The sequence below is a fragment of the Prinia subflava genome, chromosome 3, assembly GCF_021018805.1.
Source record: "Prinia subflava isolate CZ2003 ecotype Zambia chromosome 3, Cam_Psub_1.2, whole genome shotgun sequence".
Taxonomy (NCBI): domain Eukaryota; kingdom Metazoa; phylum Chordata; class Aves; order Passeriformes; family Cisticolidae; genus Prinia; species Prinia subflava.
This window is the reverse complement of record NC_086249.1, coordinates 58282614-58310265: the sequence shown is the minus strand read 5'-3', so window position 1 is coordinate 58310265 and position 27652 is coordinate 58282614. Positions and strand designations below refer to the sequence as shown.

The 27652-nt window shown below is 43.1% G+C and overlaps 2 protein-coding genes across 6 annotated transcripts; one reads left to right on the top strand and one right to left on the bottom strand.

The window, feature by feature from the left end:
• The first annotated feature begins 204 nt into the window (after positions 1-204).
• FBXL3 (F-box and leucine rich repeat protein 3) lies at positions 205-15858 on the top strand. Of its 5 annotated transcripts, XR_010079675.1 has the most exons (7): positions 209-414; positions 2678-2973; positions 4435-4798; positions 6855-6977; positions 9956-10127; positions 14951-15730; positions 15778-15858. XR_010079675.1 is itself a non-coding variant. In XM_063392243.1 (6 exons), exons 2-6 carry the CDS (start codon positions 2966-2968, stop codon positions 15592-15594), a joined length of 1311 nt encoding a protein of 436 aa, XP_063248313.1. In that variant the 5' UTR covers positions 209-414; positions 2678-2965; the 3' UTR covers positions 15595-15858. The 5 variants fall into 5 exon arrangements, 4 of the variants coding, with proteins under 4 accessions (XP_063248316.1, XP_063248313.1, XP_063248315.1 ...); XM_063392243.1 differs by having other exon boundaries at positions 14951-15858; XM_063392244.1 differs by lacking the exon at positions 209-414 and adding an exon at positions 483-1179 and having other exon boundaries at positions 14951-15858.
• A 4614-nt stretch (positions 15859-20472) lies between these two features.
• Positions 20473-27178, bottom strand: CLN5 (CLN5 intracellular trafficking protein). The gene is made up of 4 exons (XM_063392248.1): positions 26989-27178; positions 24241-24406; positions 23407-23632; positions 20473-21612 (listed from the first exon to the last, which is right to left on the bottom strand). Exons 1-4 carry the CDS (start codon positions 27102-27104, stop codon positions 21101-21103), a joined length of 1020 nt encoding a protein of 339 aa, XP_063248318.1. The 5' UTR covers positions 27105-27178; the 3' UTR covers positions 20473-21100.
• Positions 27179-27652: the final 474 nt, after the last annotated feature.

The window sequence follows — 27652 nt, the reverse complement described above, 5'->3', positions numbered from 1 at the left end:
TTCCAACACGACTGTGGGATTAGCCCCGCTACGTCTCCAGCCTTGCCCGCTCCCCTCCCGGCCGAGGCAGAGGCACGGAGCCCCGGCGCGGCGCAGCGCCGGCCCGAGGCGGGGCTGGCGCCGGCCCTGGCTCCGAGGCGCCGCGGGCGGGTGCGCTCAGGGAGGGCGGGGCCGCCGCCTCCCCGCCCGCCCGCCCGCCGCCATTTTGGCTGGTCCGCGTCGCTTCCGCCGCTGGAAGTAAACACAGAGCGAGGCAGGGAAGGAGCGAAGCGGCGACGGGACAGAGCGGACGGCCGGGCGGAGGAGGCGGCGGCGCTGGGGTCGGCTTTGGCGGAGAGAGCTGATGTGGCCGGAGCGGAGGCGCCAGCGCGGCCCGAGCCCCGGTTAATGCGAAGCGCAGCAGGGAGCCGCCAGGTGATGGGGCGGGAAGGGGCGGGCGGCGGGACCGTCCGCGGGGTCCCAGGCCCAGGAGCGGGCTCCGGGCAGCGGGGGCGGCGGAGCTCCGGGCCTGCCGGGCTGTCGGAGCCCCGCGCCCCGGGCGGGGCTGGGCCGGAAGAGCCGACCCTGAGGGAAGCCTCCGGGAGTAGCGAGCGATCCTTAAATCCTAGTCCGTCGTGTTTGGGGGTTGCTGCCTTGCAGCCTCCCGTGCTAGCGGTAATAAATCGTGAGACCCTCGCTGTGTGCAGCGGAACAGGTTGTTTGCGGCAGGGAGGGGTTGGGTTCGTGTCCGGGTCGCTCCCCTTTTTCAGCCCGGGTTCCCCTTTAGCGCATTCCTGGTGTTCCTGGAGCAGCCTTCGTGCGGGGGTGCGGCACGGCGAGCTCGCTTGGGCAGGCTCCTGGGGAAGCGTTATCAGCCGGGTGCAAACAGCTCTGCTCGCTTTGTTTGGTTTGGTTGTAGTGGGGTTTTTTCTTTGTTGTTTCTTTTTTTTAACTGCCGTTCTGGCTGCACCTTACTCGGCAATAAAAACAATGTTAAGCACGTGCTTTGCTCCTCCTCCTCGTCCTCCTGCTCGGTGACTGAACTGTGTGATTAGGACATGACTACTGCAAACAAGATAGCGTGGGTTGCGCCCAGGTGCGGAGTTCAGAAACAAGTCCTTATAACAGGTGGAGAAATTACTTTTAAAATCTTAAGGAGTCAGGCACCCCGGCTTTCACCCATCTCTCTGCCCCGATAGAGTTGAGTATTTTTGGTGTTTTGTTTTGTTTTTTGTTTTTTTTCCATTTCTGCCAAGATCTCAGCTTCTAAAGCAAAGCTGGTTATAGCAGCAGTTTGAAAAACAGTGATATGAGTGTCCTGAGTGTGCCAGAGAGAGTTAAAAGTGAGATTGATGCGTTGCTAAGAAGTGATAAGCAATCATCCCTTGAAAATAAGTTTTACTCACACAGTAATTTGCTAGCATGGAATTTTGAATCCATGTCTTCCTTGTTGAGAAGCTGGCCTTGGATTTCAAATGGTCAGATCTTTAAATTACTGGATAGGCAAAGCAAAGTGAACTGAACTTTTAACTACATTTGCTTGTTCTTATGTTAAATATCCAAAAAGGTTTACTCTCTTAAGTGGCCTTTTTAAAATAAATGTATTTTCAGATAGCTCTGTAAATTTCTGCAGGCAAATATGCATTCTTTATATTTTGTATTTGTTTTATTGTTGGCATGTGAAGAGATTGAAAGCAGTTACATTTAAAAAAACCTGTTCTGATACTTTAAGTTCTGAAATGAGAAGCCAAAACTTAGATGAACAAATTGGTTAGAAATTAGATGACAAAACAGCCACACAGTTCTTAAAATACTGTGTTTTAATCTTGAGCTTAGGCACTTTTTTCCTGTTTAGAAAAAGTTTGCCATGGAAATATTTTTGAAAGGTTATACTTAATCTCTTTTTAATCACAAGATGTCAGCAACAAAAAAGTTTTCTGAAAAGGTGTGGGTTTTCCCCATCCCTTGCTTTAAGTCATGACATTTAGAACATGTAACTTCTTATTGTCTTGGAAGAAGAAATCATCATCAGTATACCTCTAGTGATGGCTGTGTTGTCTCCTTTGTTTTAGTTGGCTGTTTATAAAAACGTGGGACAGTATCCCACAACTTCCATGAGTGGGTTTTGGTCTGTAACCAGCATATATTAACTACTTACAGCTCATCCCAGTTAGCTCAGAGGTGCACACTGAGAGCTGTCAACAACCTAGTCCACTCCCATCAGCAAATCCCAGTGGCCTTTTTTCCAGAGGAAAAATGAATACAGTTTTGTCAATGGCAGCTCCCTCCTGGTCTTCTCTGAAAGGGAGACAAAAAAGAGAGAACCGCACCCCCCCCAAACCCTTCTTTAATTCAGTGATAAAAGTAACCTACCTAACTGGAACATTTATGCGGGTTTACTGCCTTGCTAGCTAAAGATGAGACAGGATCTCTGCAAGACAGGCAAGTTAATAGCTTGCCTGTGGTGAATGCTCGTTGTAACCTAGTTGTTGGAAATATCTGTTTAGCCTAAAGCTTAAACTAATGTTGCATTTCAGACTAGCTTACTATAAATACTGTTCTTGTACCATGCTGAGTTATTATCTCTAACAGAAACATGACAGGCTTGCAGTGGATTTGCCAATTAATTCTGATTAATTTTAAGTTGAATTCCTGTTTTCACAGTTGCAAAATCCAATTCCTTTGTATTTTTTTTTAGTTGCAGATGGTTCTGAGTCACTGTTCAGTTTTTTTTGCTTTTCTTCACTGGTGAAGTGGCTCAGCAACAGAACTCTGTCTCTGGCAGAAAGCTTGTTCCAGCACAGGAATTGTGTTCTGCATAGTCCCAGAGACAGGAACTGAATCATGGAAAACAGTTCTTAGGAAGCAAGTAGAGATTTTTGCCCAGTACTGTTTTCATCCTCTATTTGCCTCCAAGTGTGCTGGGAGTAAAAACAGAAGATGAAAAAGTCAAGACAAATTTTCTTCATCAGTCTTTCATGACCATATGTTCAGGTTTGTCTGCATCATCTTATGAGTGGCTTTAGACCTTAAGTGATAGCTTGTTTCTGTCATGTGAGTAGCTAGGATTAAAGCATTTTAAAGATAGGTGGGGAGGTGCTGGCTTTGAGAAAATAATCTGTGATGCATTGGATTATGAACAGTATCATTTTTAGCTGGCATTTTGTTTTAAGAAGTCCTTCCAAACCGAGTCGCAATACACAGCCAGGAAACGTAACTTTTCAGATCCCAGAAGGACTGGGCATGTTATAATCCTAGACATGTAATTCTACTTGAACGTTAAACCAGGATGATTTCGGTGTGTATGAAGTCCTTGTTCATCTTCTCGAAATCAGGGAGGCTGAGGGTGCTTTATGTGTGCCCACCCCTAGATTCTCTCAGCTCTTTAGAGACTGGAATTGAGCACATTGTAGTTGAGTATGAGGTAGCAGAGCCTTTTAGGACATGGTGTGCATCACACTGAGGCTTTTAAAAATAAATGATCACATGCCGAGTTGTAAGGTGGCATGTAGAAAAGAACACGTTTGGATTAAAACCCAGTGAGCCCTGGAGTTATTTCAGCTATATGTAATGGTAAGGGGTTTTTGCTCTCTAATAATGTAATGTAAGGTAGAAGTTGTTTAAGTGACGCCCTTATGGGAAAAGCATATGCTACAGCCTTTTACATCAGGCTTGCTGAATTTAATACAGTTTTGAAGAAATTTTTCTGGGCCTTCTCTAAATTTTTTTTGTGCGTAGAAACTTCCAGACTGTTGTTGAAATCTTTTGTAATTCCTATTATTTAGTTGGAAAAATGAAAGCACACCGATGGACTTGATGAAATATATCTTTAAGGATACTGATTTAAAACAGATGCCTATTAAAGTAATGTATTTAAAATAAAATAAAAAGAATATATTCTTTCTCTCTGAGAAAAAAAATTATTTGGTCTGATGCAACATCTGCAGTACGCAGTGCCTGCAAGCATGTATACAGTAATTACTTACTTCCTTGCCTGATTTTTATCTCTACAGTTTCAAGTGGTGTTCTAATAAGTAGGACTGGGGCAGCAATATTTATGTCAGTGTTCAAAAAATTGTTTAGAACATTATCCTTCCATTAGTAGAGCAGTAGAGTAATAATCAACAACACAGTAAAACAAATTAGGTTCAAAGTATTCTCAAACACACAAATGAAACACTGAAAGGAGAGTGACTGTTATAAATGGGTTGGCACTGTTAATGATTAAAGAAGTAATATTAAAGATATCAGTTTAGATGATAATGTTGTTTCTGGACTGCCATTTTGGTTTGTTACTTGGGTTTTTTTTCCTTTATATATGGCAGGAAAAAACCCTGCTCAGGTGTTGTTGCATAAAATACCCTTTTTCACCTCCACAGTTTTCTATTAATATTGTTCTCAGCTCTTTTGCATTTAGAAGATAAATAGAATTTTTTATTATTATTACTTCTATAGAATGAAACGAGGAAGAAGAACTAATGAGGCCAACAGCAGTTCATCTGAAGACACCGCTGGGAAGGAATCCAAGAGACAAAAGGTTGTAGCGAAGAAAACCACAGTTGTGCAGAGTCCGGACTGGGCAAACCTGCTCCAAGACATTATCCTGCAGGTGTTCCAGTACTTGCCACTTCTGGATCGTGCTCATGCATCCCAGGTCTGCAGGAGCTGGAACCAAGTGTTTCATATGCCTGATCTCTGGAGGTGCTTTGAGTTTGAACTGAATCAACCAGCCACATCGAACCTGAGGACAACACACCCTGAACTAATCAAGCAAATAATAAAGAGGCATTCCAATCACCTGCAGTATGTCAGCTTCAAGGTAGTGTATTTTATAGGCTTTTTAGAAGTAACCTTTATTCTAAAAGGAGTAGGGCAACTGTCAGTGTGGTAAGTGGCCTTGTTTTCAGGCTTAATATACGGAAGAAATGGTTTCCCTAAATGGACATGTAGACATGGAAGTTATCTCCCAGTTAGTTTGGGTATATTTTCAGGACCAAAACTTGGAATAGCAGTACTGAACATACCTTTTCAGTGTCTTATTTCTGTTAGATGGGAAGTTTTTGGTTGGTGATGTGGTTGGTTTGGGGTTTTTTGTTTGTTTTTGTGTATTCTTTTTTTGTGTTTTTTTTAATTGATTTTGGCTTTTTTGGGTTTTTCTAGGTTTTTTGTAGCAGTTTAGCTGCTTAAAATTCTGCTTCATGAAGTGGAGAGAAATAGTTCTGATATGACTGCATGTGTGGGTTACTGCCTCAGAATTAAGTTCAATCAGGATGCATAAGCTGAGCATTTCATATCCTGTACCTGTAGGTACTTGGCTCTAATATTCAGGGTTAGAAAACATCTAATGCACAGAGACTGACTTCAGTACTACCAGTCATCAACTGGCAGTTTTAATATTAAATTGTGTGGGATTTTCTATACTCAGCACAACTGCATTTCAGGGGACTGAAAAAGCACATCGGATTTGCATAGGATAGTGCATGTACTGATTGTACCTGGCTGAGAGATAGCATTTGATGAGAATTGGTTTGGTTCACACTGTGAAATAATTTTCAGCAGAGGAAAACCTTTAATGTGGGCTTACATACCCACTGTGTTTTGGAAGCGTGCTGTGAATCTCATGGCTACACATGCATCAGCTGTGTGAGAAATTTGGAAAGGAAATGTGTTCTGCAGCAAGTTCAGCTTTCTTCTTTCTGAGATCAGGCAGTTCTAATGCTGGAATCATCAGCATGTGAGCAGCTGAGTCACCTCTGCTTGATCGCATATATTGCTACTGCTTGCCTGCAATACCAGGTACAAGCTGTTACCACGAGGTTTGCAGGGCTTTTATCAGCATCCAAATAAAGGAAACCTAGGGCTGTAGTGGAGTGACTTATCTCCTGTCTATGTTGCTTTACACCCAAGGAATTTTGGGTGCCCTTTGCTCATAAGGTGATCCATCATTTCTTTCATGTGTCAGTCACTTCAGTTGTTGTCCATGCTGCAGAATACACAAGGAAGTGAGTGTAACACTCACCATTTCTCTGTAAAGGCTGAAAACAAGAAGGGTATTTTCTGTAGGCAAAGAAAGATGAAATTGTTGAAAGTCAAGGTTTTTCAGCTTTTGTTTGAGGAGAAAATGAACTGTTGTTGGACTTAATCTATTGCTGCCAAGGTAGCATGGCTTATGGTGGAGCTAAATCTGATCCTGTGATTGAGCTTTATGCTCTTCTGTAGGTGTGCAAAGCTGTCATGGCTGCTGTGCATAAGGAGTGATTTGGAAGGCACATCTGAGTGTCAGGGGAAGGCCACTGGAGACACACTGAGTGATTTGGTTGGGAAGCAAGCTGACTAATGAAGGGTTTGGGGTTTGTGTTGGTTTTCTTGGTCTGATTTGGTTTTTTTAGATTATCCATTGCATCTGTTGTGGTTTTAACTGTGTAGGGCCAGTCATACAGGTTCATATGATAATGCACTTAACTCTCCAGCAGCTCAATATTATGAACTGAGCCACTGCAAAAAGAAGTGGCTTTTGCACATTGTAAAGGATTTATTTCTTGCATTTTGGTAAGGAGGAATGTAAAGAGGAATTGGAATAGGCTTTGGACCCTCCACTTGATTGTTACTTGGTGTAGAGTGAATATCTTGGAACAAACTGTTCAGCTGACCCCTCACCATGCTATGTTTTACCAAAGTGTTGAGAAGAGTAGTGAATTTATAGCAAATAGTCTTGGATTTTTGGACCATATTTTTTTGGGGGAATAAAGAATAACACTGATGGATCTGCAATGAGGGTTTTTTTTTGACATCACGTTTCAGAAAGTAAAGTGAAAAAAACAGTTAAAGTGTGTATTTGCAGTGCTTTCTGAACACAAAATTCGTTTTGTTTTAAGGTGGACAGTAGCAAGGAATCTGCAGAAGCAGCTTGTGATATTTTATCACAGCTTGTGAATTGCTCTCTGAAAACACTTGGGCTAATTTCAACTGCCCGGCCAAGCTTCATGGATTTACCAAAGGTATTTTATTATGTATATTCTCTATGGCAAAGCATTGCAGTGTTTCATACAGTACTTTTGTAATTTTATGAGAAGTTCTATCATAGAAATATGAATCTTTGATAAAGAAAAGTTTAGTAGTGGTCTGGTCTCTAACAAAGGGAGGAGCTGATATGTACAGTGATGTATTGAGTTCCATTCAGTCACTGAATCATATGAGAACGTAGGCCTGACCTTGTTCTTTCAAGTCTTCCTGCCTGTTGACCTCAATGTAGTGCTGAGCAGCGTGCTGCAATTTAAGAGGCTAGACAGTTCAGGTCTCTGTAACTGTGTTGTGGGGTTTGTTTAAGAGACAATTACAATCAAATGAGTGGTAGAGTTTTATCCCTGTGGGCCTGCCATAGGACTTACACGATCTCTTCAGAAAGAAGTAGGATCATGATTTGCAGGGCTTCATGTCATGCAGTCAAGCATCAGCATCCTTGGTGAAGTGCATTGTATTTCTGAAATTTTCAGTCAAGATTTTTACCTTGCATGTTTACCAAAAATCAGATCATGTTAGACGGCATTTAATCTGGAAGACAACAAGTCTCTTACATGTGCTTCTAGAGAAGCATTCCTGATAGTGAGGTGGATGTGTGCTATTGCTAAGGAGCAGGGGAGTGATTGTGAAGGGCCTGATACAAACAGACTCTTAGCTAGATCTGTGATGTCATGGCTGGAGATGGCAGTGAGGACAAGGAAGAACTAGAGACAGCCTCAGGAAAGGAAGTAGGCTGCAGGTAAGGTGAGCTACAGGAAGGTTATCAGTTATTATCCTTGCAGTGCTTATTGCTACATTGTGTACCTCTCTTGAATACATATTTTGAATTCATCGTTTTCGAAGAGGGTTTTCAGATATTTACCTAGTTTTGCTCCAATTTTTTTTCCTTTTCTGATGTTCTTCGAGGTGTGATAAGAAAACCTGAATGTGGTGAAAACAATCCACAGTATGTTAAAAATACTTTGTCCTTTCAGCTCTTTCTTACTGTTTTCTTTATTAATCTGAATGCTGGTTTAGCCCTCTTAGTTTTCACTGGAGGGATATATTAGGGTCATGTCTAGCTTGCTGAGTAATTACTTGTAATTGTTCATGCTATGTTCTTACTCAGCTTCAAGGCTTACAAAGCACTGGCTTCCTTTTTTTTTATTCTGAATGAGTTCACATTTGGCCTTTAAAAAATGGATTGAAAATAAGCCAAATTTAGCTGTAAGAATAATTTGCCTTATGGTGTTTACAACTTCCATAGTTTGATCACTGGCATAAGGGACAGCTAGTGAAACTGAAGAATTGCATTTGGCCATGACTGAATTTATGTGGAAAGCTGTTAGTGACAGGTCCATTAGGTGAGAAGCAGACAAAGATGGATTAATTTGGAAAATGGTTAATACTTTGCTGTTGTTTTGGAATTGTTGGGGGGGTAGTGGGGTTTTTATTTCTATCAGACTGCATACGAAGTCTGAACTACTTGGCATTATCTTCATCAGTGCTCTTTTGCTGTCAAGCGACCTCACATGTGGCAAGTATCTGTAACTCATATTTAGAGTTGTGTTGCCTGTCTTTTCACTAAGTACCTTCTAGGTGAGTAGAATCTTTTAAAGAATCATACTACAGACTACAGATGTGGCAATGCTGAAAAGACCAGCTTTTACATGTTGGATTATTGCTTATTTCCCATTAGCTCTTCAGACTGGAAGGTTCAAGTTACCTTTTTTATAAGTGTGGTTAACTTTATTTGCCTTCCTGTTTAACAGCCTTCTTTTTCTAAACACAAAGAGTAAAACCGCAGTATTAATATTCCCATAATATAGAGTTGAAATAATATTAAAGCATCTTTTCTTCTGTACATAACACATGTGAGCAGTGTACTGTCAGCATAGCTGGAGTGGTCCCTAAAGCCAAAGTGTATAAAGATTCCAATTGAACTTCCTGTTTCCATTTGCATGAACTGACTTTGTAAATTTATGTGTAGGTGAAAGCAGTAAGTCCTATTCTAAATCTAATTGTGTGGCAGTTTTATCAAAAATCACAAATAAGAATGAACCAATATTGTTGCCAGGCCTTCTCTCATATAACTGTATTCAGGAAATGTGCCTGAGGCTCAGAGTGAAGCAGGCTTGAAATCCAAGTAGTAGGTCAATGTTCTTAAAGATACTTAATGTAGTGCGTGGAGAAAATAATTTTTTGAAGTCGTCTGTTTGGCCAGTCTTGTAAGAAAGCATGAACTAACTATTCCCTTCATACCACCAGTGGTTTCTACAGTCCCTGCTGTATCTGCTCCTTAGTCTGTGTTTCTCAAGTTCAGGTTCCCAGGGCTCTGTCTTTAATGATAAGTTTCAGTGGTCATGCAAAAATGCTGAGCACTTGTCCAACCTTTTCTATGCTGCTTATTCAGTAATTAATTGATTTCCTGCACCTTGGCTCTGTATGGACTATTCCAGTTAGCTTTCCAAGAAATCCACCCCAACCCTAAGTACTCCTGAGTGGGTGGTAGGTAGGCAGTACAGTCATTTGGCTTTGGATACAAACACTCCTGACTGTGTTTGCATCTCACCAATGCAGCACAACTTGCCATTTGGGAATTCCTCTTCTAGAAGGTGCTTCTTTTAGAGTGTGACTTGCCTTACATGTTCAAAGGACATAAAAAAAATCCTCAGAATTAGGGCTTCTAGGCTTTCTCTTTGTTTGTGGTCTTTCTGTAGATCTAAATTTGTGCAGCGGATTGCCCAGGGTCAGGTTCTTAATTTGTGATTTGCCCAATTCATAAATGGATAGCAAAAAATGATTACACTTCCTCTACTAAAAATGTCAGTTTTAGTATTGTTTTTTAGTTATGCAATATCGAATGCTTTTTCAACAAATAAGAAGTAAAAACTGGAACTGCTGGTTACACTGTGTACAGTGTAAAACCATTGAGATTTTTAATTCAGATACTACTCTTTCATTTGTTTTTTTTCAGTCTCACTTTATTTCTGCGCTGACAGTGGTGTTTGTGAACTCCAAATCCCTCTCTTCACTTAAGATTGATGACACACCAGTAGATGATCCATCTCTCAAGGTTCTGGTGGCTAACAACAGCGACACGCTCAAACTGTTGAAAATGAGCAGCTGTCCTCATGTTTCTCCAGCTGGTAAGCTGCTGTGGCTTTGGGGTTAGCCTGTTCGGGATTTGTTGGTTGGGTGGGATTTTTTAATGCACGCATTAAATTCTGTCAGAAGCCAGTACAGCTCTGAAAAAATAGGGGTGGAGTAAGAGAGAAGATGAGTATGGCATTGCTGGTAACTGTCCCTGAATAAAGTACTTCCAGCTGGTGGCCAACCCATCCATCCTACCGCTTCACAGTGGCTACTGGGCTAATAATAAAACAGTGCATGTCTGTTGTGGGCAAATAGCTAACCTCATGTGAAACTTAATGAGAATATATCAAACTGATGGTGCACTCTTTGTGCTGTGACAAACTATCCTAATACAATTAAGCTTTTTTGGATACGAGTTTCTTTCCTGTACTTTGATATGTGTGGATTTTGACTGTTGCCATGCCATGCATTAGGAAGATGGTGGTTTAGTCATTCTGAAAGAAAGTCATTGGTGGAGAATAACTGCAGACAGCATCAAAAAGGGGAGATGAGACTGAGCTGTGCAAAACTTCTATTGTCACCAGATGTACTTCTCTAACACTCTTAAGTGTGTCTGTAACAAGAATGAAGCCAGCTCATATCAGAATGAAATCAGTCAAGATTGTTGAAGTTCAGAGAATTAACATTTGTGGTAGACTTCCACAATGTACATCAGATTTGAGATTTATTCACAGCCCATCATCTTAACACTTCCAGTTTTCCACTGAGAAAGGGAAGAGGAACTGTAAATTAAATGCTGGCAACTTAGTATGATTCCTCTTCTGAAGATGAGTAGAAACTGTAGAAACCATAACAGCATAACTTTCTCCATGCAAATCCATTGCAGCTGTAAATGCTAGATGTATTATCTGTCAAATTCACCAGCAGGATTCCTGAAAGAGGAAAGCAGTACTGTTGCAGAGGGCATGTTATTGCAGCGATAACAAACAAAACAACACCTTTTGCAAGTGCAGCTCTCAGACAAAACCTTGTGCTTGTTTTGTATAAAGTCCTGAAAATGCAGGACTGATGTTTTGCAGCAGCCTGGTCCAGCAAAGTGTTCACAGATTTCACTGCAATATTGCCTCCTACAAAGCTTTCTAATCATAGATGGGGATTATTTAAATTGGCTTGAGGGACTGGCTTTTCCAACTTAAAATTGTTTTTTGAGAATCCTTGTCTGAGAAGTGCAAGAGCCATAATGTGTCTGTCAAGAGGAAAAGGCTTCAGTAGTAGTTTGTCACTAGGCAGAGGGAGTCTTTTCTTTGGACTTGGATTGAACAGTAACCTGTCAGCTCTAGCAGACTTTGCTGGTTTGTGGATAATCCTTGCTGCAAGGCTTCATTGGAACATCATACACTTGATAATTTGGGAGGAGACATGGGTGTGTTGTGATTGATGTATCTTACACGGTTTTAAATTGAAGGAACGATGGGGAACAATGGCCGTGCCTGTTTAAGGAACACAGCTACTATTGTCCTTCATGGAGTGGAGATGAATAGATTGGGGTGAGATACATTAGTAACAAAACCAGGGAGTGCTAAGCAAACAGTAGGAGAGTTTAATTGCTCAGTTCAGGTATGGGTGTGCCTTGAGATGGAGGGCCAGGTGGATGCGCTGCGTTTCTGTGGCACTCTTTTGTGGGGCAGTGAGGAGGCTACAGGAGTGGCTTCTCTGAGAACTGCCAGAAGTTTCCCCATGTCCAACAGAGCCAAGGCCAAGCCCATCAGTGACAATGGTGGTGCCTCTGGGATAACCTGTTTAAGGAGGGGGAAAAGGTGCTGCAGGTGAGTAATTGCAGCTGGAGATGGGTATGAGAATACATGAGAGAAACAACTCTGCAGACACCAAGTCGGTGAAAAAGGAAGGGCAGGAGCTGGTCCAGGTGCCGGAACTGAGATTGCCCTGCAGCCTGTGATGAGGCAGCTGTGCAGAGATCCACCTGCAGCCCGTGGGGGACCTCATGCTGGAACAGGTGGATGCCTGCAGGAGTCTGCGAGCCTGTGGGAAGCCCATGCTGGAAGAGTCTCTTAGAAGGAAGAGTTGAGAGAAGAGCCCGTGCTGGAGCAGGTTTGATGGCAGGAATTGACCATGTGGAGAACACAACTCTGTTCTGAAGGACTGCATGCCATGGGAGAGGTCCACACAGGAGCAGTTTGTGAGGAACTGCAGTCTGAGAAGAATTCCCATGGAGAAGTGGGGGACTGCTCCCATGTGAGGGACTCCATGCTAGAGCCAGGAAAGCGTGTGACGGGTCTCTCCCTGAGGAGGAGTGGCTGAGACAATGTCTGACAAACTAACTACAGCCCCCGTTCCCTGTCCCCCTGTGCTGCTGGGAGGGAACGAGATAGAGAAAATCATGAGGTTAAGCCTGGGAAGAACAAAGGAGTGAGAGGAGGGTGTGTTAAGATTCAGTTTTATTTCTCATTACCCTACTCTGATTCAGTTGATAGTAAATTGATTTCCCCAAGTTGAGTCTGTTTTACCCATGATGGTAATTGGTGCGTGATCTCTCCCTGTCACCCGTACCTTCATTCTTGAGTTTTTAATTGTATTCTCTTTTACCTGCCCAGCTGGGGAAAGGAGTGATTGCATAGCTTTGGAGGGCACCTGGTGTCCAGGGAGGGACAACCCACCAAGTGGAACAAAAGAAAGAAGCTGGTACTTGGATAGTTGACTTCAAGAGCAGGCAGGCTGCAAAAAGGAGACTCCTGAAGGAAAATGTGACCTGGATTTTTTTTTTTTTTTTTTTTTTTTTGGTAATGGAATATTATAATTAGCAGGCTGCAGTAAATGTGGAAAAACTTTATTGAACCAAAAAGGCTGTGAGTTGCAAAACTAATTACTTATAGATGCAGTTAAAATGTCCTCAGATTGGAGGAGGGGAGAATGTTCATTACTAGGTCAGTTCTGAAGAATTTTTTTAGTGAAGGACAGAAAAGATTAATGAAAGTAGAGCAAGGGACTCTACTACTGCAGGGATGAAGGAAAAAGATTGGTATTAAAGAGGGAATTGCTCGAAGTTTCTGCACAAAGATAAAGAGGCACGTTTGAATTTAGGCTGGAGAAACAAAGGCAGTGATGTATTTCTAATCTTTGTGAACTTACCTGAAATTTCTTCTGTTTGTTGTTTCTGCTCCGAAATACTAACTGTTGGAACAGAGGGAGTGGAGAGTGTTCCTGTAAAGGTGGTGTTTCTACTCTGGCATGGGGATAGGAGGTCTGCTTCTCTTGCAGTGGGAGTTGAGAAGCAGAGTGGGTGTCAGGTGTGCCTGCATCAGGGACATCACAGGTCAGATTTTTTTGATGCAACTCTGCAGTAAGATCAGAGAGCAGAGCCATTTACCTCTCACAGTGACACAAAGTGTAGGCAGTGCCTCGGGATGTTCTGTGAAGAACGGGGGCTCCAGGCAGGCCCCCTGGTTGCTGTCTAGACTGTACTCATTGTCAGCTCTGTATGTAGGTTGCATAATTGCATTGACAGATTCTGCATATCCAGTTCTAGACCCATAAAAATCACAGTAAGTTGAACCCCAGCTCTTCCCTTTTTGCTTTGCACTGGTAAAGTTAACAAAGATTATTTGTGGAGAGATGGCAGTCAGAACAACAAGCTTTGTCAAGATGAGAAAATGCATAGGGATCTTGAAAGTGCTTAAAATACTTTATATCTCAACAGACTTAGGTGTTCTGAAGCAGCATGTCTGAGTTTCCTTAGAGAGTGATCACAGTAACTCTTCTGATTCATGCGATGTTTTTGCAGTGATTTTCTTAAAGCAAGTGTTTCTATGCTCAGTATAGGCTTAAGTTTAATAGCTGCACCTTAAAACAGGTGCTGTTTTCTGAATTTCTTCTGTTGCTTCAGAGCTATAGTGTATTGAGTTCAGGTTTTTCAGTTCCATGTTAAATGCTATGTTCTCATCCCCTCTATTAATGGAAAGACCGTATCCCACTTTTCATGCAGTTTTCTGGGTCACATGAAATGCAGAGGACTGTATGCTGTTCTTAGTGCTTTTTATTTTTTTCAGTACTGTTACCAGTATAATACCATCGCTTGTATCTACAAATAGTATGAGTGGAAACCTTAGACTGACCTGGATTCTCTTTTTAATGTTTTTCTCTTCTGTGAGCAGCGATTATATTGAATCATTAAAGAGAGTCTGAAAATTGCTCTTCTAGAAATTACTGCTCCAAATTTCTAGTGTTTTGCCTCTTTTTTGCTGTAGCTTTTCCAAATTTAACCATTTATACTTTCCTAGAAAAAACAAGTACTAGACAGCAGTATACAAGACAAAACAAATACAAGACAGCAGCAGCCTCTGTATTGAATTAAAATCTAACATTCATTTTACTTTTGCTTTACGTTTGCTTTCTTCAGATGACAAATTTCATTCACAGTTGATTTGTCAGCCACAGAGCAGTCAGCAGTTCTTCTGGAGCTGGCTAAGGAATACTTTTATCATGAGTAAGGACCTTTTACAAAAATGAGGTTGAGTATATGTGGTCTTACAGGGCAGAACAGTCAGAATATGCTATTTATATATTTGTCACATCTGTTAATGTATTTGTTTACTTTAGGGTTCCTAGCAAAATAGAGATGTAGTCACACTGTGTGTGTCTGTCTTACATGTAGGTACAAAGAAGTCACAAGATCCTGCTTGTGAAAAAGATTAATGTTCAGGTTGTCCAGTATGATTTGGGTTTAAGGTTTTGGTTGCACGTTTGACATAAGTGCCCACAGCACCCTCCTGACACACATAAACAAATTCCCTCCTGTTTCTCGTTCAGCCATCAGTGCCTTTATCTGTGTAACCCATTGCATAATGCTCTCTGCTCGCAGGTATCCTTTGTGTGGCTGACCAGTGCCATGGCTTGCGTGAGCTGGCGCTGAACTACCACCTGCTGAGCGACGAGCTGCTGCTGGCTTTGTCTTCTGAGAAACACGTCAGGTTGGAACACTTGCGCATCGACGTGGTCAGCGAAAACCCTGGGCAGACTCAGTTCCACACCATCCAGAAGAGCAGCTGGGACGCTTTCATCAAGCACTCTCCTAAAGTGAATTTAGTCATGTACTTTTTCCTGTACGAGGAGGAGTTTGACCCGTTCTTTCGCTACGAGACACCCGTCACTCACCTGTACTTCGGCAGGTCGGTCAGCAAGGACGTGCTGGGCCGCGTTGGGATGACGTGCCCGCGGCTGGTGGAACTGGTGGTGTGTGCCAATGGATTGCGGCCGCTGGACGAGGAGCTCATCTGCATCGCCGAGCGGTGCAAGTACCTGTCGGCCGTGGGCCTCGGAGAATGTGAAGTCTCTTGCAGTGCCTTCGTGGAGTTCGTGAAGATGTGTGGCGGTCGCCTCTCTCAGCTCTCCATTATGGAGGAAGTTTTGATTCCTGATCAGAAATACAGCTTAGAGCAGATTCACTGGGAAGTCTCAAAGCATCTTGGTAGAGTCTGGTTCCCAGACATGATGCCCACTTGGTAAAGTCCTTAAAAGACTCCAGGGCGAATGGAGTAGCACCTTAAACCCAAGCTTACTGTATTGCAATTTCCTGTATAAGCTTATTTAGTAATATAGATTTTACTGCAAGTTAATGGTTTGATTAGAAAATTAGTTTTTCGTTCAAAAATTGTTTTGGAGCTTAAGAAGCAAAAGTAGAGTGCACAGCTCCAAAAATTCTTTTCATCCAAACAAAATTCAGATTTCTGTTTTAGATCTATTCTTTGTCATTAAAAAAGTGACCTCAAACATTTTTGGAGATAAAAATCATTTAAAATATTGAAATGTACTTGCAAAATACCAGTTTTAATATGCTGCTTTCTTTGATTTAGATTAGTAGTATTGGACACAATCATGTTTGATCTTAAAAAGCCAAACAAAACTCCCCCAAAATTGCATGCTTTTGTCGCAGACTGTAGCATTTCTGAATGCAGTCATCTCGATGACAAGATGATGATTTTAAGATGTGTTTACTAGCCTGCGAAATACACATTCTGTTAAGTCACCATGGCAAGAGCAATACACAGTAATAAGTTTAGACAACTGAATTAGTAAGTTTACCACCTTGTTCAAGTGATTATTAGATCCATCTACAATGTATTTAGAGCGTTAACCAGAGTGTGAGCTCTAACTCTAGCTGACACTACCAAAAGCGATGTGGGGTTTTTTCCACCCTCTATGCATTTTAACGTAGTTTGCTTATGGGGTCTCAGATCTGCGTCTAAACCTGTTTTAAGGTATTTTATGTCTAGCTCAGGAAGCAAAAGCATTCCTGGGAAAAATGTAGATACATTGTATTTAAAACCACACTGGAGTTAATGAGCTTTTCTTGCGCATTAACCAGTTTGGCAGCACATGGTGAGATGGAATAATGAATGGTTTGTGAAATGGACCGGCAATGTTATTCTGATGACGTGGGTGAGAGCAGTGTGAGGTGAGAAAGGTAAAATTTGAATGTTGACCAAGAACCTTTTCACAAAACCTTAGACCTTTTGGCTGCTTTCAGTTTGACAGAAATAACATTGGAACAGTTGCTTAAGCTGTATAAACTAACTGTATACTGTAAATCTGTTTCAGAAATGTTTATGTATAAAGTGGATGTTTGATAGATAATAATTTTTGTATACCTTTAATTCAGCTAGTTCTGTCATTTCATAATATTTAATAACCCAAAAGGAATAGACTTGGTGAAGTAGAGCAGTAGGCAAAAATTTGTTTTGAACATTTGATAAATCAGTTTTATTAAAGAAAATTTTTAGTTTGTAAGTGGTGTAGGCAAGACACTGCCTGTGATCTGGATGTGGCTTGTGACTTCATTTCTTACTGCCAACAGTTACTTTCTCTGTGAGGTTACTGATGGTAACGCTGAAGTGTTGCCCAGACAGCTGCATGTTTGAGAGATGTGGTCAGCCCTCAGCAAGGCCCAGCTGCCCCTGCAGGCTGGGTTGAGCTTAGCTGGCGGCTGCTTCTCACTTGAGCTGTACAGCCCCTTCTGGTAGCAAGTAGATTTCCTTCATCTCTGATTTCCTTCATGTTTATCCAAATGTATAATTTAGTGTAATACACTTATGAGTGTATTTAAGTTCATAACTCTATTTTGAGCAAACAATGCTCAGCAGACTGGACATCTTTATAGGGGAGTTGTATGTTCCTGTAGAGCTTTGATTTAAAAATTGCATTTTACGAAATACGCGGGTTTTGTATTAGAATTTGTTAAATTAATGTAATACTATAATTTGCTTTTATTTGTACAAAAGTGTCAATATATTCAGTCCGTAAAAGTAAAAAAGCTCTGTGTCTTTCATAACCTGACTCCCAGAACTACCTGTACGAGAAAGGTACAGGTACCTCTTTGGACCTTGACTGCAGGTGTCCTGATGCTAGCAAGGTGAGTCACCAAGGTGTTGGTAGTGGGAATAACTGACTAAAGGCAAGGCACAGCCTCAGTACCAGATCCCACTCCTGGAATTCACACCTGTGGAACTCTGCGTTCTGCTGCTCAGAGAGGCTGTGTCAGGCCCTGGTGTGAGGAACAGACTGGGAGCTGAAGGGTGGCAGGGTTGGCTGTAGCAGAACTGCTTCCCCAGCACGGTAACTGGCCGGCTCTGAGAAGGCTGTGTTGTTGCACCAACTTCAGAAGGTCCTTCCTGAATGCAACACCAAGTTATACTGGTTATTAAAATGTTCAGCACAAAAAAACTGCTTAAAAGCAGTTCTCTCTCTCTTCCGGTAGAGGTCAGCAGTTTTTATACCTTGAATCAATTACTGCATCCTTTGTTCAAATAATCCAGCTAGAACATAAACTTGCCAGGCAATCCTACAGCATTTTTGAGCCAATTCTGTACATCTTATCTTGCTTTCTACATGTTGAAACAAATGAACTGTAAATACAGAAAAATCATTGCACAAGTAGTAAAGAGTACCATAGACTCCCAAAGTTCACTAGAAACATGAACATGAGTGTCACAGATGTATCACTTTTCCCCGAGTTCATCTTTATTTCTTATTTTCAGAGTAACAGTGTTGGTTCAGTTTTGGGTAGGAATTAATGTGTGCAGTGAAAAATCTTACCTCTGAATCCAAGTGGTTACAAATAATGATATTGAAAGCAGCAGCTCCCCTAATCCAGAATATCTGTGGGTGGCTTTGTGAGGGGGAAGGCAGAGAGCATTAGTACCAGCGATTTTTAAATCGGCCCTTTGGGAAACGGGAGCAGCACACTCCATGTGACCTTGACGGATGATGAGCCAGGATCTGCTTTACTGGAGAACCCTCCTGGAATGAAGAGTGGCTTGCGGCCCATGGGTGTGGCAGTGCAGCAGTTTTGCACAAGACCACTCTGCAGACTTGGAAATTGCTGTAGCACAACATGATTGTATATTTTTGCCCTCAAGTGCAACATGTGTGAGAGCAGGGAGCAGAACCAAGCACAGTCTATAGTGATGAACAAGTCTTTGAAGTATTCAAAGTGTGCGTGACAGTGACACAATGCCAGGCTTATCCTTGAGCCTGGCAGTTTGGACAGTCCCCTGGTTCCTGCTGTTGGGAACATGCTAATACCACCTGGCTGTGAGTGCAGTCAGGTGAGATCCTACCTGTTTCTGCTCCCTGTGTGACTTCAAGGCAGAGGCCATCCTTAAATGTTTGAGGTGAATAGGTGGTCTTCAGTCACAAACATCATCAGGTACACAGAAGCTGTTTGTGACATCTTACACTTCCTTTTTAAGTTATAAAAGTGTCATTTTTATGGATCTGTTCTGGACTTGTCTAAACTTTGCAGAATTAGCTTATTCATCTCCTATTTTTTTGGATCTAACTCTGTAGGCCTAACTCAAGGATTCTAGATTCTGCCTACAAACGAGCACTGCACTCAACAACTCATTCTGGTGCAGTGATTCCAGTTTAACTGCAACAGCAGCACCTCTTTCAGGGCTGCAGTTTGTACTGGTGGAGTTTATTCCCACCCAGCTGTGCATTCAGTCTGAACAATTAACACACAAACCACCCCTCAGTTGAGAGAAGCAAAGAAAGTAAGAGTTCTCTCCAACCCCTGTGCCCAGAAGGAATAAATACTGGCCTCAGAAGGAGCTCATGTATGTTATATAAAGAGAAACTCCTGCATTGACAATTGGTACCTTTAGACTGAGGGTAGTCAAAGTGTGAGAGAGACACACGTGGCTGCATGGAGGGATCCCCACACCACTGGCAGTGTGAACTGGGGACTTGGTTCTGTGATCCTATTTCCCCTTCAGAGCTTCAAACACTGGTTTGTGATGTTGAGGCTTTTTCCTGGGAAGACAAGCAACATTTGGTTTCAAAGTCATAAAAACATGCATCAGTGAGAATGTAACTTCCGTAGACAGGCTTGTTGCAGCCCCTCTGACTTCCCTAGAGCCTCCTGGATTACCTTCCTGGTGGTGCTAAGTGGCACTTGGTTGCTGGCTGGGGTGAAACTATGACAGTATCTTAATCCAAAGCTGAGTTTGGTCACAAAGCCCTGTGACTTTGGCTAAAAAGACTCAAGTCTTTCAGTCTAAGGCAAAAGATGGAAGTTTCACCTAACAGTGGAAGTACAGCTTGAAGAGAGGTGTGCTCATCCCCTCATTCCTCTCCCATTACCTCTCACACTCATCCTGTTACATGATAATGCAATTCAAATAATTCTAGTGACTTTCTGAATACAAGGGTAATTTTTGCCATTCTTATTATTTGAATCCAAGCACTGTGTACTCTCCTCTCTGGCTGCAGCAGGCTTATTAGCTTGGCTCAAGCCAAATGAAACTGCAGAGTTGGGTTCCTGTCTTCCTGCTTGGCCACAAGACAGCAATAACCTCCGCAGGAGCACTATTCATTCCACAGCTAGTTTTAAAAACAACATTTAAGTGAGCAGTGAACACTTGGAGATGATTACATTGCTGCAGCTATGTTTTTTCTGTGTGCAGGCACCTCAGTAGTTTCCAGAAAGCCAGCCTTCCTCTGGCCTCGGTCCCTTGGGTTTAAAGGGAACTAACTAGTTGCCAAGGTGCCCTAGGCTGAGCCTGGAACAGGCTCAAGGACAGCACAGCACCACAAATGCAAATATCACTGCCAGCAAGAGGCTGCAGTCACATTTTAGAGGTAGCCCTGTGACAAGCATGGATTTTTAACTCCAACATCCAATGCCCCACAAGCTGTCATTACTTCCTTCATAACAAGATTTCTATGCTTTTTTAAAGAATTTGGAAGGAATATACACGAGTTCTATGAAACTGAAAGCCTCAAGTAGACTTTACGAGAGTAGACTGGTAGAACACTGCAGTTATGCATGTCACCATCAAAACAGGCAGTTTGGCTTTTATCTGTGCCACAGAACACACATGAAACTGAAGAAGAGCCATCTGTGTGTATTGTGTTTACAGTGGAGTTGAAGGAAGCAAAGTGGTGAAAAAGCATCCCCCATGCCATCCTCCAGTCATTCACTGCCCCAGAACAACAGAGAATAGTTCATAGGTCCCAGCTGTACAAACCAAAGAACTACAGAACATCAGAGTAAGGCACATGTTGAGGGAACTGGATACATCAAGACACTCATGTTGAGCGAGTTAGTCCTTGTTGCTTGTGTCCCACCTCTCTTGGTGGCCAGGTGCCATCTGCTGCCACGTGGGCATGCATGTGGAGAGCACCTGAGCCCAGAGCAGGCAGCTGCCTCCCCATTCCCCCTCTGGCACTGCAGAGCTCAGCCAGAGGAGCCACTGCAGTCTCCCTTCAGGCAGCAGGGAGCCACGGTTACACGGAAGCCAGCCAGGTCAGAGATGCTGAGGCTTTCATGAATGTGTTATACAGGTAGTAAGGAAACAAATGCAGAGTCTTTCACCTGGTACAGCAAAGCCTTCCTTACACAATATTTTACAGTCAGCAGTGAAACCTACAACCCTTTAACACCATCATGGTAGTGCTCCAAAATCCTTAAGAATATCCTGCCTAAAGGCAAGTTCTGTTCTTCAGTAGGCAGTCATACACCAAAGGATGCTTTGCTTCCAACAGGCAAAGGGACCTCTTCATAAATTATTTTGAGATAAGGGGACTTCATAGGTAAAAACCAGTATTCCAAGTTGTAGAAGAGGTAAAACTGATGATTCAAGATAACACGATCAATTATTTTGAAAAGATCCACAAAGAACTCTCTGACACTCTGATGAGGTTTAAATGGACTGTAGAAGTCTCTTATAGCTGCCGCCAGTGTCTTGTTTCCTTGTGGTCCAAAAATAGATGTTTCATTCCCCAAATAAATAGGTTCTCCACTGAATAAAATTATGCTTGTATAGTTTGTTTGTATCTTCTTAAATACAGCTCCTAAGTCAGCTAGCTTCTGGTAGGTTCTCAGTATAAACTTGGAGCACTCATAAGAGTCAAACCACACTGTTGACTTCTTGTCAGGACTTGCTTGAACTGTCCAGGTCTCGTAGTAAATGCCAGTCTCATTGTCATATTTTACCCATTGTGCCATTGCATTAAACATGGTTCCTGTAAGAGATGAAAATAAGTATTGCAGAGATGAGGTAACAAATCCCAGATTCAAAATATTTTCCATCTATTTCAAGGTTCACTGGCTTCCCCTGCAAAAGTTTACCTACACTACACCCACCATACACAGACACAAGGCTTAGGTTGGAGGGGCAAGAGATAACCCACTGAATAAACTACATTTATGTGCAGGTTATATAAACTGTGGTTCCTTTTTCTGATCCTTTTTCTGCTACTATGCCAGAACATTCAAACATCAGAGAACTGTGACACTTCTCATTTTGCTTTATCCATGCAGACAAGCAGGGCAGAGGTAGTACAGTGTACAAGAGATGCTGGCAAAATGCTCACCAGACCAACACACATCTCTGCACTTCGAGTTTTAACTAAATCCAAAAAAAATCAGAGCAGAAATATTCACGTCTCTTTACAAAAGAGATGCAGACTGAGACACCCTGCTGATTTAGCAGCTCTGCAGCTGGCAAAGCTGAATTGAGTCAAACTATGAGTGGGAGGTAAGACCACCAAGATGTGATGCTTTTTGCCAGCTCTCTGGAGGGAGCAAGGGATGCTGTTCATCTGTGCTTGCATCCACTCCCCCTCTTTGAGTAGAAATCTGAAAGTTATTGTAAAATTCAGACAACTGAAAACTCTCAGAGATGCTACATCCTTAGAAGTTTCATGGAAATGAAAAGCGAGAGAGGCGAGGAGGACTGTAACAATGCCTCCATGAGACACCCGTGTAGCATCACCTTTCTTGGGCATCAAATAATCCAGAGAGAGGGACTATGACAAGTTCCCCCAGCTGTATGAAAAATTTTAACTTGGTATTCATACAAAAGAATCCAGCTGTATCAGGCATCAAATACTTCAGTCATGAGCTACAAACTCACAGGAAAGCAGCTCCACTTTACTTCCTTGTTTAAAGAACTGGCTAGAATTTCTTAGCAGCACTGGATAGATTATGCAGAGACTGAGGCCAGCAAAGCTGCTAAGGGTGGAAGTGGGCACACACAAAGCACCATGTCACACGAGCTGCAAGCTGACTCTCCATCATGTCTTGCACACTACACCAACTTCAGAAACTAAGTGATTTTGGTCACACAAAACTTGTCTCTCCAAGTCCTCAGTGAACTTTTTTTGTAAGTCATTCACTCTATTGCTAGAGCAATCAATCAGATTTATTTGAATGACCTTTTTATTTTAGGATTGCAGTGATCAGTATATACCAGGAAACTCTTCTGGTGATCACCTATATACTTTGAGGTGTAAGGCCTAGGTTTGTTCTATAACATATGACAAAGACCTATTACTGGGAACATTTTCACAGTTTTTAGGACACACAATGAGGGAGATAGAGATTAATATTTTTATATCTTTGAGATTGTTTCTAAATATGCCTTATTTGCTTGCTCAGTAATGAACATGTTTTCAACAGTTTTTCTATCTCAGCAGTCATCTGCCACTTCACAATAGATGATGTTGTTTTGGTGAGGCCATGTGAAAAGAGTCCATAATGACTCTGTAGAAGCCATTTTGCTATTTTTACATTCAAGAGACTCAAGTGTTTTTGTACAGCAACACCAAATGACTCTCACTTAACAACTCTCCAGTGTGAGTTGTTCAAAGGCAGCAGCCTCATGCCACTTTCTGTATTCAAGTGTTTGAAATTAGCATCACTGACTAACACTGCAAATAACCTACAGAATATAAATTAAAAGACATTGCTTTACAAAAGACAAGGCTTACTTACTATATTTTGTATTAACATTATCCAAAGCATTTAAAATCTACCTGATATTGTGGTCACATGAACCAAAGTTCCATTTGCTTTCCAGTGTGCGTCATCTATTCCTTCATAAAAGCAGGCAGCTCCCTGGTTACACCAGAACGGTGCATCCATGCCAGGCCGCAGATGTGGAAATGTGCAGTTCCCAAGCTGGAAGAGCTCATACCACTCCATTGTGTAGTTTTTGCCTGTTAGAGAGCTCTTGAAACCAACAGCATCATGCATAATTTTCTGGAAAATAAATTTAAAAAAAAAAAGAACCAGACCGCCAAAAGTTTGATTTCATAACAACTTCAGCCTGACCTGTACAGAAGCTAAGATGCTCAGGAGCTGTTCTGTAACAGGGTGAGAAGAGGAGAGGGAATTCTTGTATCATCTGACACACATTTATCAGAGCATCATGCTGTCTCAGTGGTTGTCTATCCATCCATTGTAAATTCTGTCACTTGGAGGCAGATACTTGATGAGAGCTCATTACCAAGACTCAAGCTAACTTTTGAATACTCAAGCTAACTTTTGAATCCTTCAAAAAGGGATTCATATTTCACGAGGGTATCAGAGAAATAATAAGCGGAACAAAGTTACCAAAAACAGATCTTGCTAATGAATGCCATAAAACTAATGAGAGAAATACTTCATCTAAAAGTTGTATAATAAAAACATAAATCCAAATTTAGTTAACAACTGAGATAACAATTCCTTCCTACAGATAGCCTAGCTTGTGTGCTCTAATATTCTTCCATACAAGCATATCTTAACCTTACAGCTCCCATTCTTGACACCTGCTCTTAAATTCAGCTGAATTTGTCACTGTAACTTTGTTAAAAACATCACCTTACCAAATGTCCCAGTAGGTCCCCATACTTGAACTCCCATACTGGAGCCTGTAATCGATACACTTCAATGACGTCCTCTTCCTTCATCACTGGAATGGCAGAGCCCGTGGGGCAGAAGGTGTAGCGAGCTTGGCAGTAAGGATCGGTCTTTGGACGGTAATCAAAGCGCCTGTGTTGAGAAAAAGAAGCACAGAGAATGACAAGCACTGCTTGGCAGCTGCAGTAACTGGCACAGCCTCCTGAGGGGACAGCTTACGTGTCCAGCACCCCCAAAGACAGAATCTGTGACCCAGGCACTGCAGCACTTGGAGCACACAAGTTCATAAGGCTGCTGGGGTGCACATCTGCAGGAACAGCACTTTGGGACTTGAGGTTCACAAATGAAGTCATGTTGTACTGATTGTGAAGGAGTGGAAACAATGTGGATTACAAAGGGTGACATACAAGATCAGAGATACAGACACTGGGTAAAGGATAGGTTGAGATCTGTCTCAAAAACATTCTCCTGGCAATGTATTTGCATGGGGATTGACCAGTTTGTTCTTGCTATTCTACAGTAATAGGTTCCCAAATGAAGCTATTTTGACTCAACAGTATTGCCAGCATCAGAAAAATAATTAATCCTTCTATGCTAATTTAGACACCTTTGTGATAAAAGATTTAAGAAGTTAAAAAAAGGTTATAGTACCGATGTAATTGTGGCCAGAGAAGAGCAGGATTAGAACTATGTGAGAGGCACAGCCCTGCAGACACCAAGGTCAGTGAAGAAGGCAGAGCAGGAGCTCTAGGTGCTGGAGCTGAGATTCCCCAGCAGCCCATGGAACAAATCCACACTGAAGCAGGTGGATGCTTTAAAGAACACTTTGAACCCACAGAGGAGGTTGCTGAACTATGAAGAGAGGAGCCCATGCTGGAGCAGGCTTCCTGGTAAACTTGTGACACTCTGGGGCATCCATGTCGGAGCAGACCGTGCCTGAAGGACTGCAGGGAAGAATGACCAACGTTGGAGCAGTTCATGAAGAACTACTGCCTGTGGGATGGACTCGTGTTGGAGAAGTTCATGGAAAACTGTCTCCTGTGGAAGGGACCCCACACTGGAGTAGGGGAAGGACTTCTCTCCCTGAGCAGCGGCAGGAGCAGCATCTGATGAAATGACCGTGACCCCCATTCCCCATCTCCTGCACCACTAGGGAGAGGAGGTAGAACCGGGGAAGGAGAGAGGGATGAGGCAAAGGTGTTTTTAAGATTTATTTCACATCCTATTATTCTGCTCCGATTTTGTTAGTAATAAATTCAGTCAATATCCTAAAGTTAAGTCTGTTTTGCCTGTGATGGTGTTTGATGAGTGACCTCTCCCTGTCCTTATCTCAGTTCATGAACCTTCAGCTGTATTTTCTTTCCCCAGCCAGTTGTGGAGGGGAGTGATGGAATGATGTTGGTGAGCACTTGGCATCCAGCCAGGTCAACCCACTGCAACAAGTCTTCTTCTTCCAAGTTCCTTTAGAGTCACTCACTGTATTTCACTTAAAACAAGGTTCCTATGTTCCTGTTACCAAGACAAATTAAAATTAGCATGCACAACTTGTTCAGATCTTGTCTGCTTAGCCTGAGAGTCTAACACACTCAGCTGCCCAGGGCTACTGACACAAATACCTCACCCATGAGATGACTCAAGGACACAGGACTTCCTAAGCAATACTAAAGCCAGCAGCTCAGCTGAGGTGTCACTGATTTTCCCTGTGACTTCTTCCCTAGGCTTGCTGGGAACTCCAGCATGTCTGCCTTTATTTTGTTGGGGGAGGGGTGGGGGGCGGGTATGGGGAAGAAGATAAAAAGAAGGGAAAAACAATCCCCAAGCCCTAACGAGTATGTCTGGGGGAAAAAACAAACAAACAAACAAAAACAAAGACTTAGGCCAAGCACACATACAAGTCCTGTTTCTAGTTTGCACACCCTACATTTTCAATTACTCCTTGTACTGCACCTAGCATGTGACAAGGTAACAAGCATGTTTAGAAACACTGAAACCTCGCATTTCTGAGCATCTCACAGCAACAGGATTGTTTTCCAAATCTGAGCATCCCAAGACCCAGTCTTGTAACTACTGAACTTGCTGGAAAATCCCAACAACTCGTGACTGCAAGATCAGCCCCTTCAGGCACCAGCTGACGCAAATTTAACTATTGGGAATTATGCAATAGGCTCTCAAAACTTCAGGTGTGCATTATTAAGTCAAAGTCAAACATCGATAACTACTCCCTTTGCAAACAGCAAACCCGCACAAAACAAACAATCACGAGTAGCTCTTCTTCTGAAGGGGCTCATTTCTCGGCACAGCCAGTTCTATCGCTATTTTCACACCACAGCGTGCAGCCTCCCGCCTCCTCCTCCACCAGGAATTCTGGAGCTCAGGCAGCGCTGAGCAGCGAATGGGATTCTGTACCGTCTCATTTGTCACGAAATATGACGTTAAGTTAGATTTAAAAGCACAACAAACCGTACCCTGATCCCCTCATTGCCACTTTTTGCGCGGGCAAAAGGACTTTTTGTTTAAGGAGCGTGTTTAAAGGCGGGCAGTCATTCCCGCGGCACCAACCCCTCCCGCTGCCGAGAGATCGAACTACGGCTCGAACACGCCAAACACCGTGTCAGGCTCGATCTCACCCCGGCACTCAACAGGGGAAACTTCCCAGGCCTTTCTGGTCCAACGCGCAGAGAGGCGCGGCAGCGCAGGCTGAGCACGGCACTCACCTGTAGGGCACGGGCCAGCGCAGCGCCGCCGACACCCGCGGCCCCCACGGCGCCAGCAGCAGCAGCAGCAGCAGCGGCAGCAGCGGCAGCAGACGGGAGCGGAGAGCGGCGCCCATGGCGGAGCCGGACCCGGAGCTGTGGGGGGAGCGGCGGCGCCGGAGGAGGCCGGGCGGGAAGGGGCCGCCCCCGCACCGCCCACGGGGCCGGGACTCCGGCAGGGGCCTGGCCGAGCGCGGGTGCTTTTCCTCCTCCTGCCGAGGGACACCCGCCCAATCACGCCTGAGAAACGTCGCCGGCTGAACTGCGACTGTGTTTTCTGGAGGTCCAAGCAACTGCACGTTGTTATGGTTCAGCTGGAGCGGGGGCCGTCTGTGGTTTCACGCAGTGCTTTGGAGACGCGGCAGGGCTGGTGAAGGTCTGGAGCACAAAGGCCTACGAGGAGCAGCTGGGGGAACCGGGGGCGTTTAGCCCCACAAAAGGAGGCTCATGGGGAACACTGTCACTTTCCCTGAAAGCAAGTTGTTCCCAGCTCGGGAGCAGCCTCTTGTCCCGGGTAACCACTGACAGGATGCGAGGACATTGTTTTAAGCAGCACCAGGGGAGATTTAGGCTGGCCATTAGGAAGAATTTCTTGCCAGAAGTGGTGATTAGAGATTGGCATGGA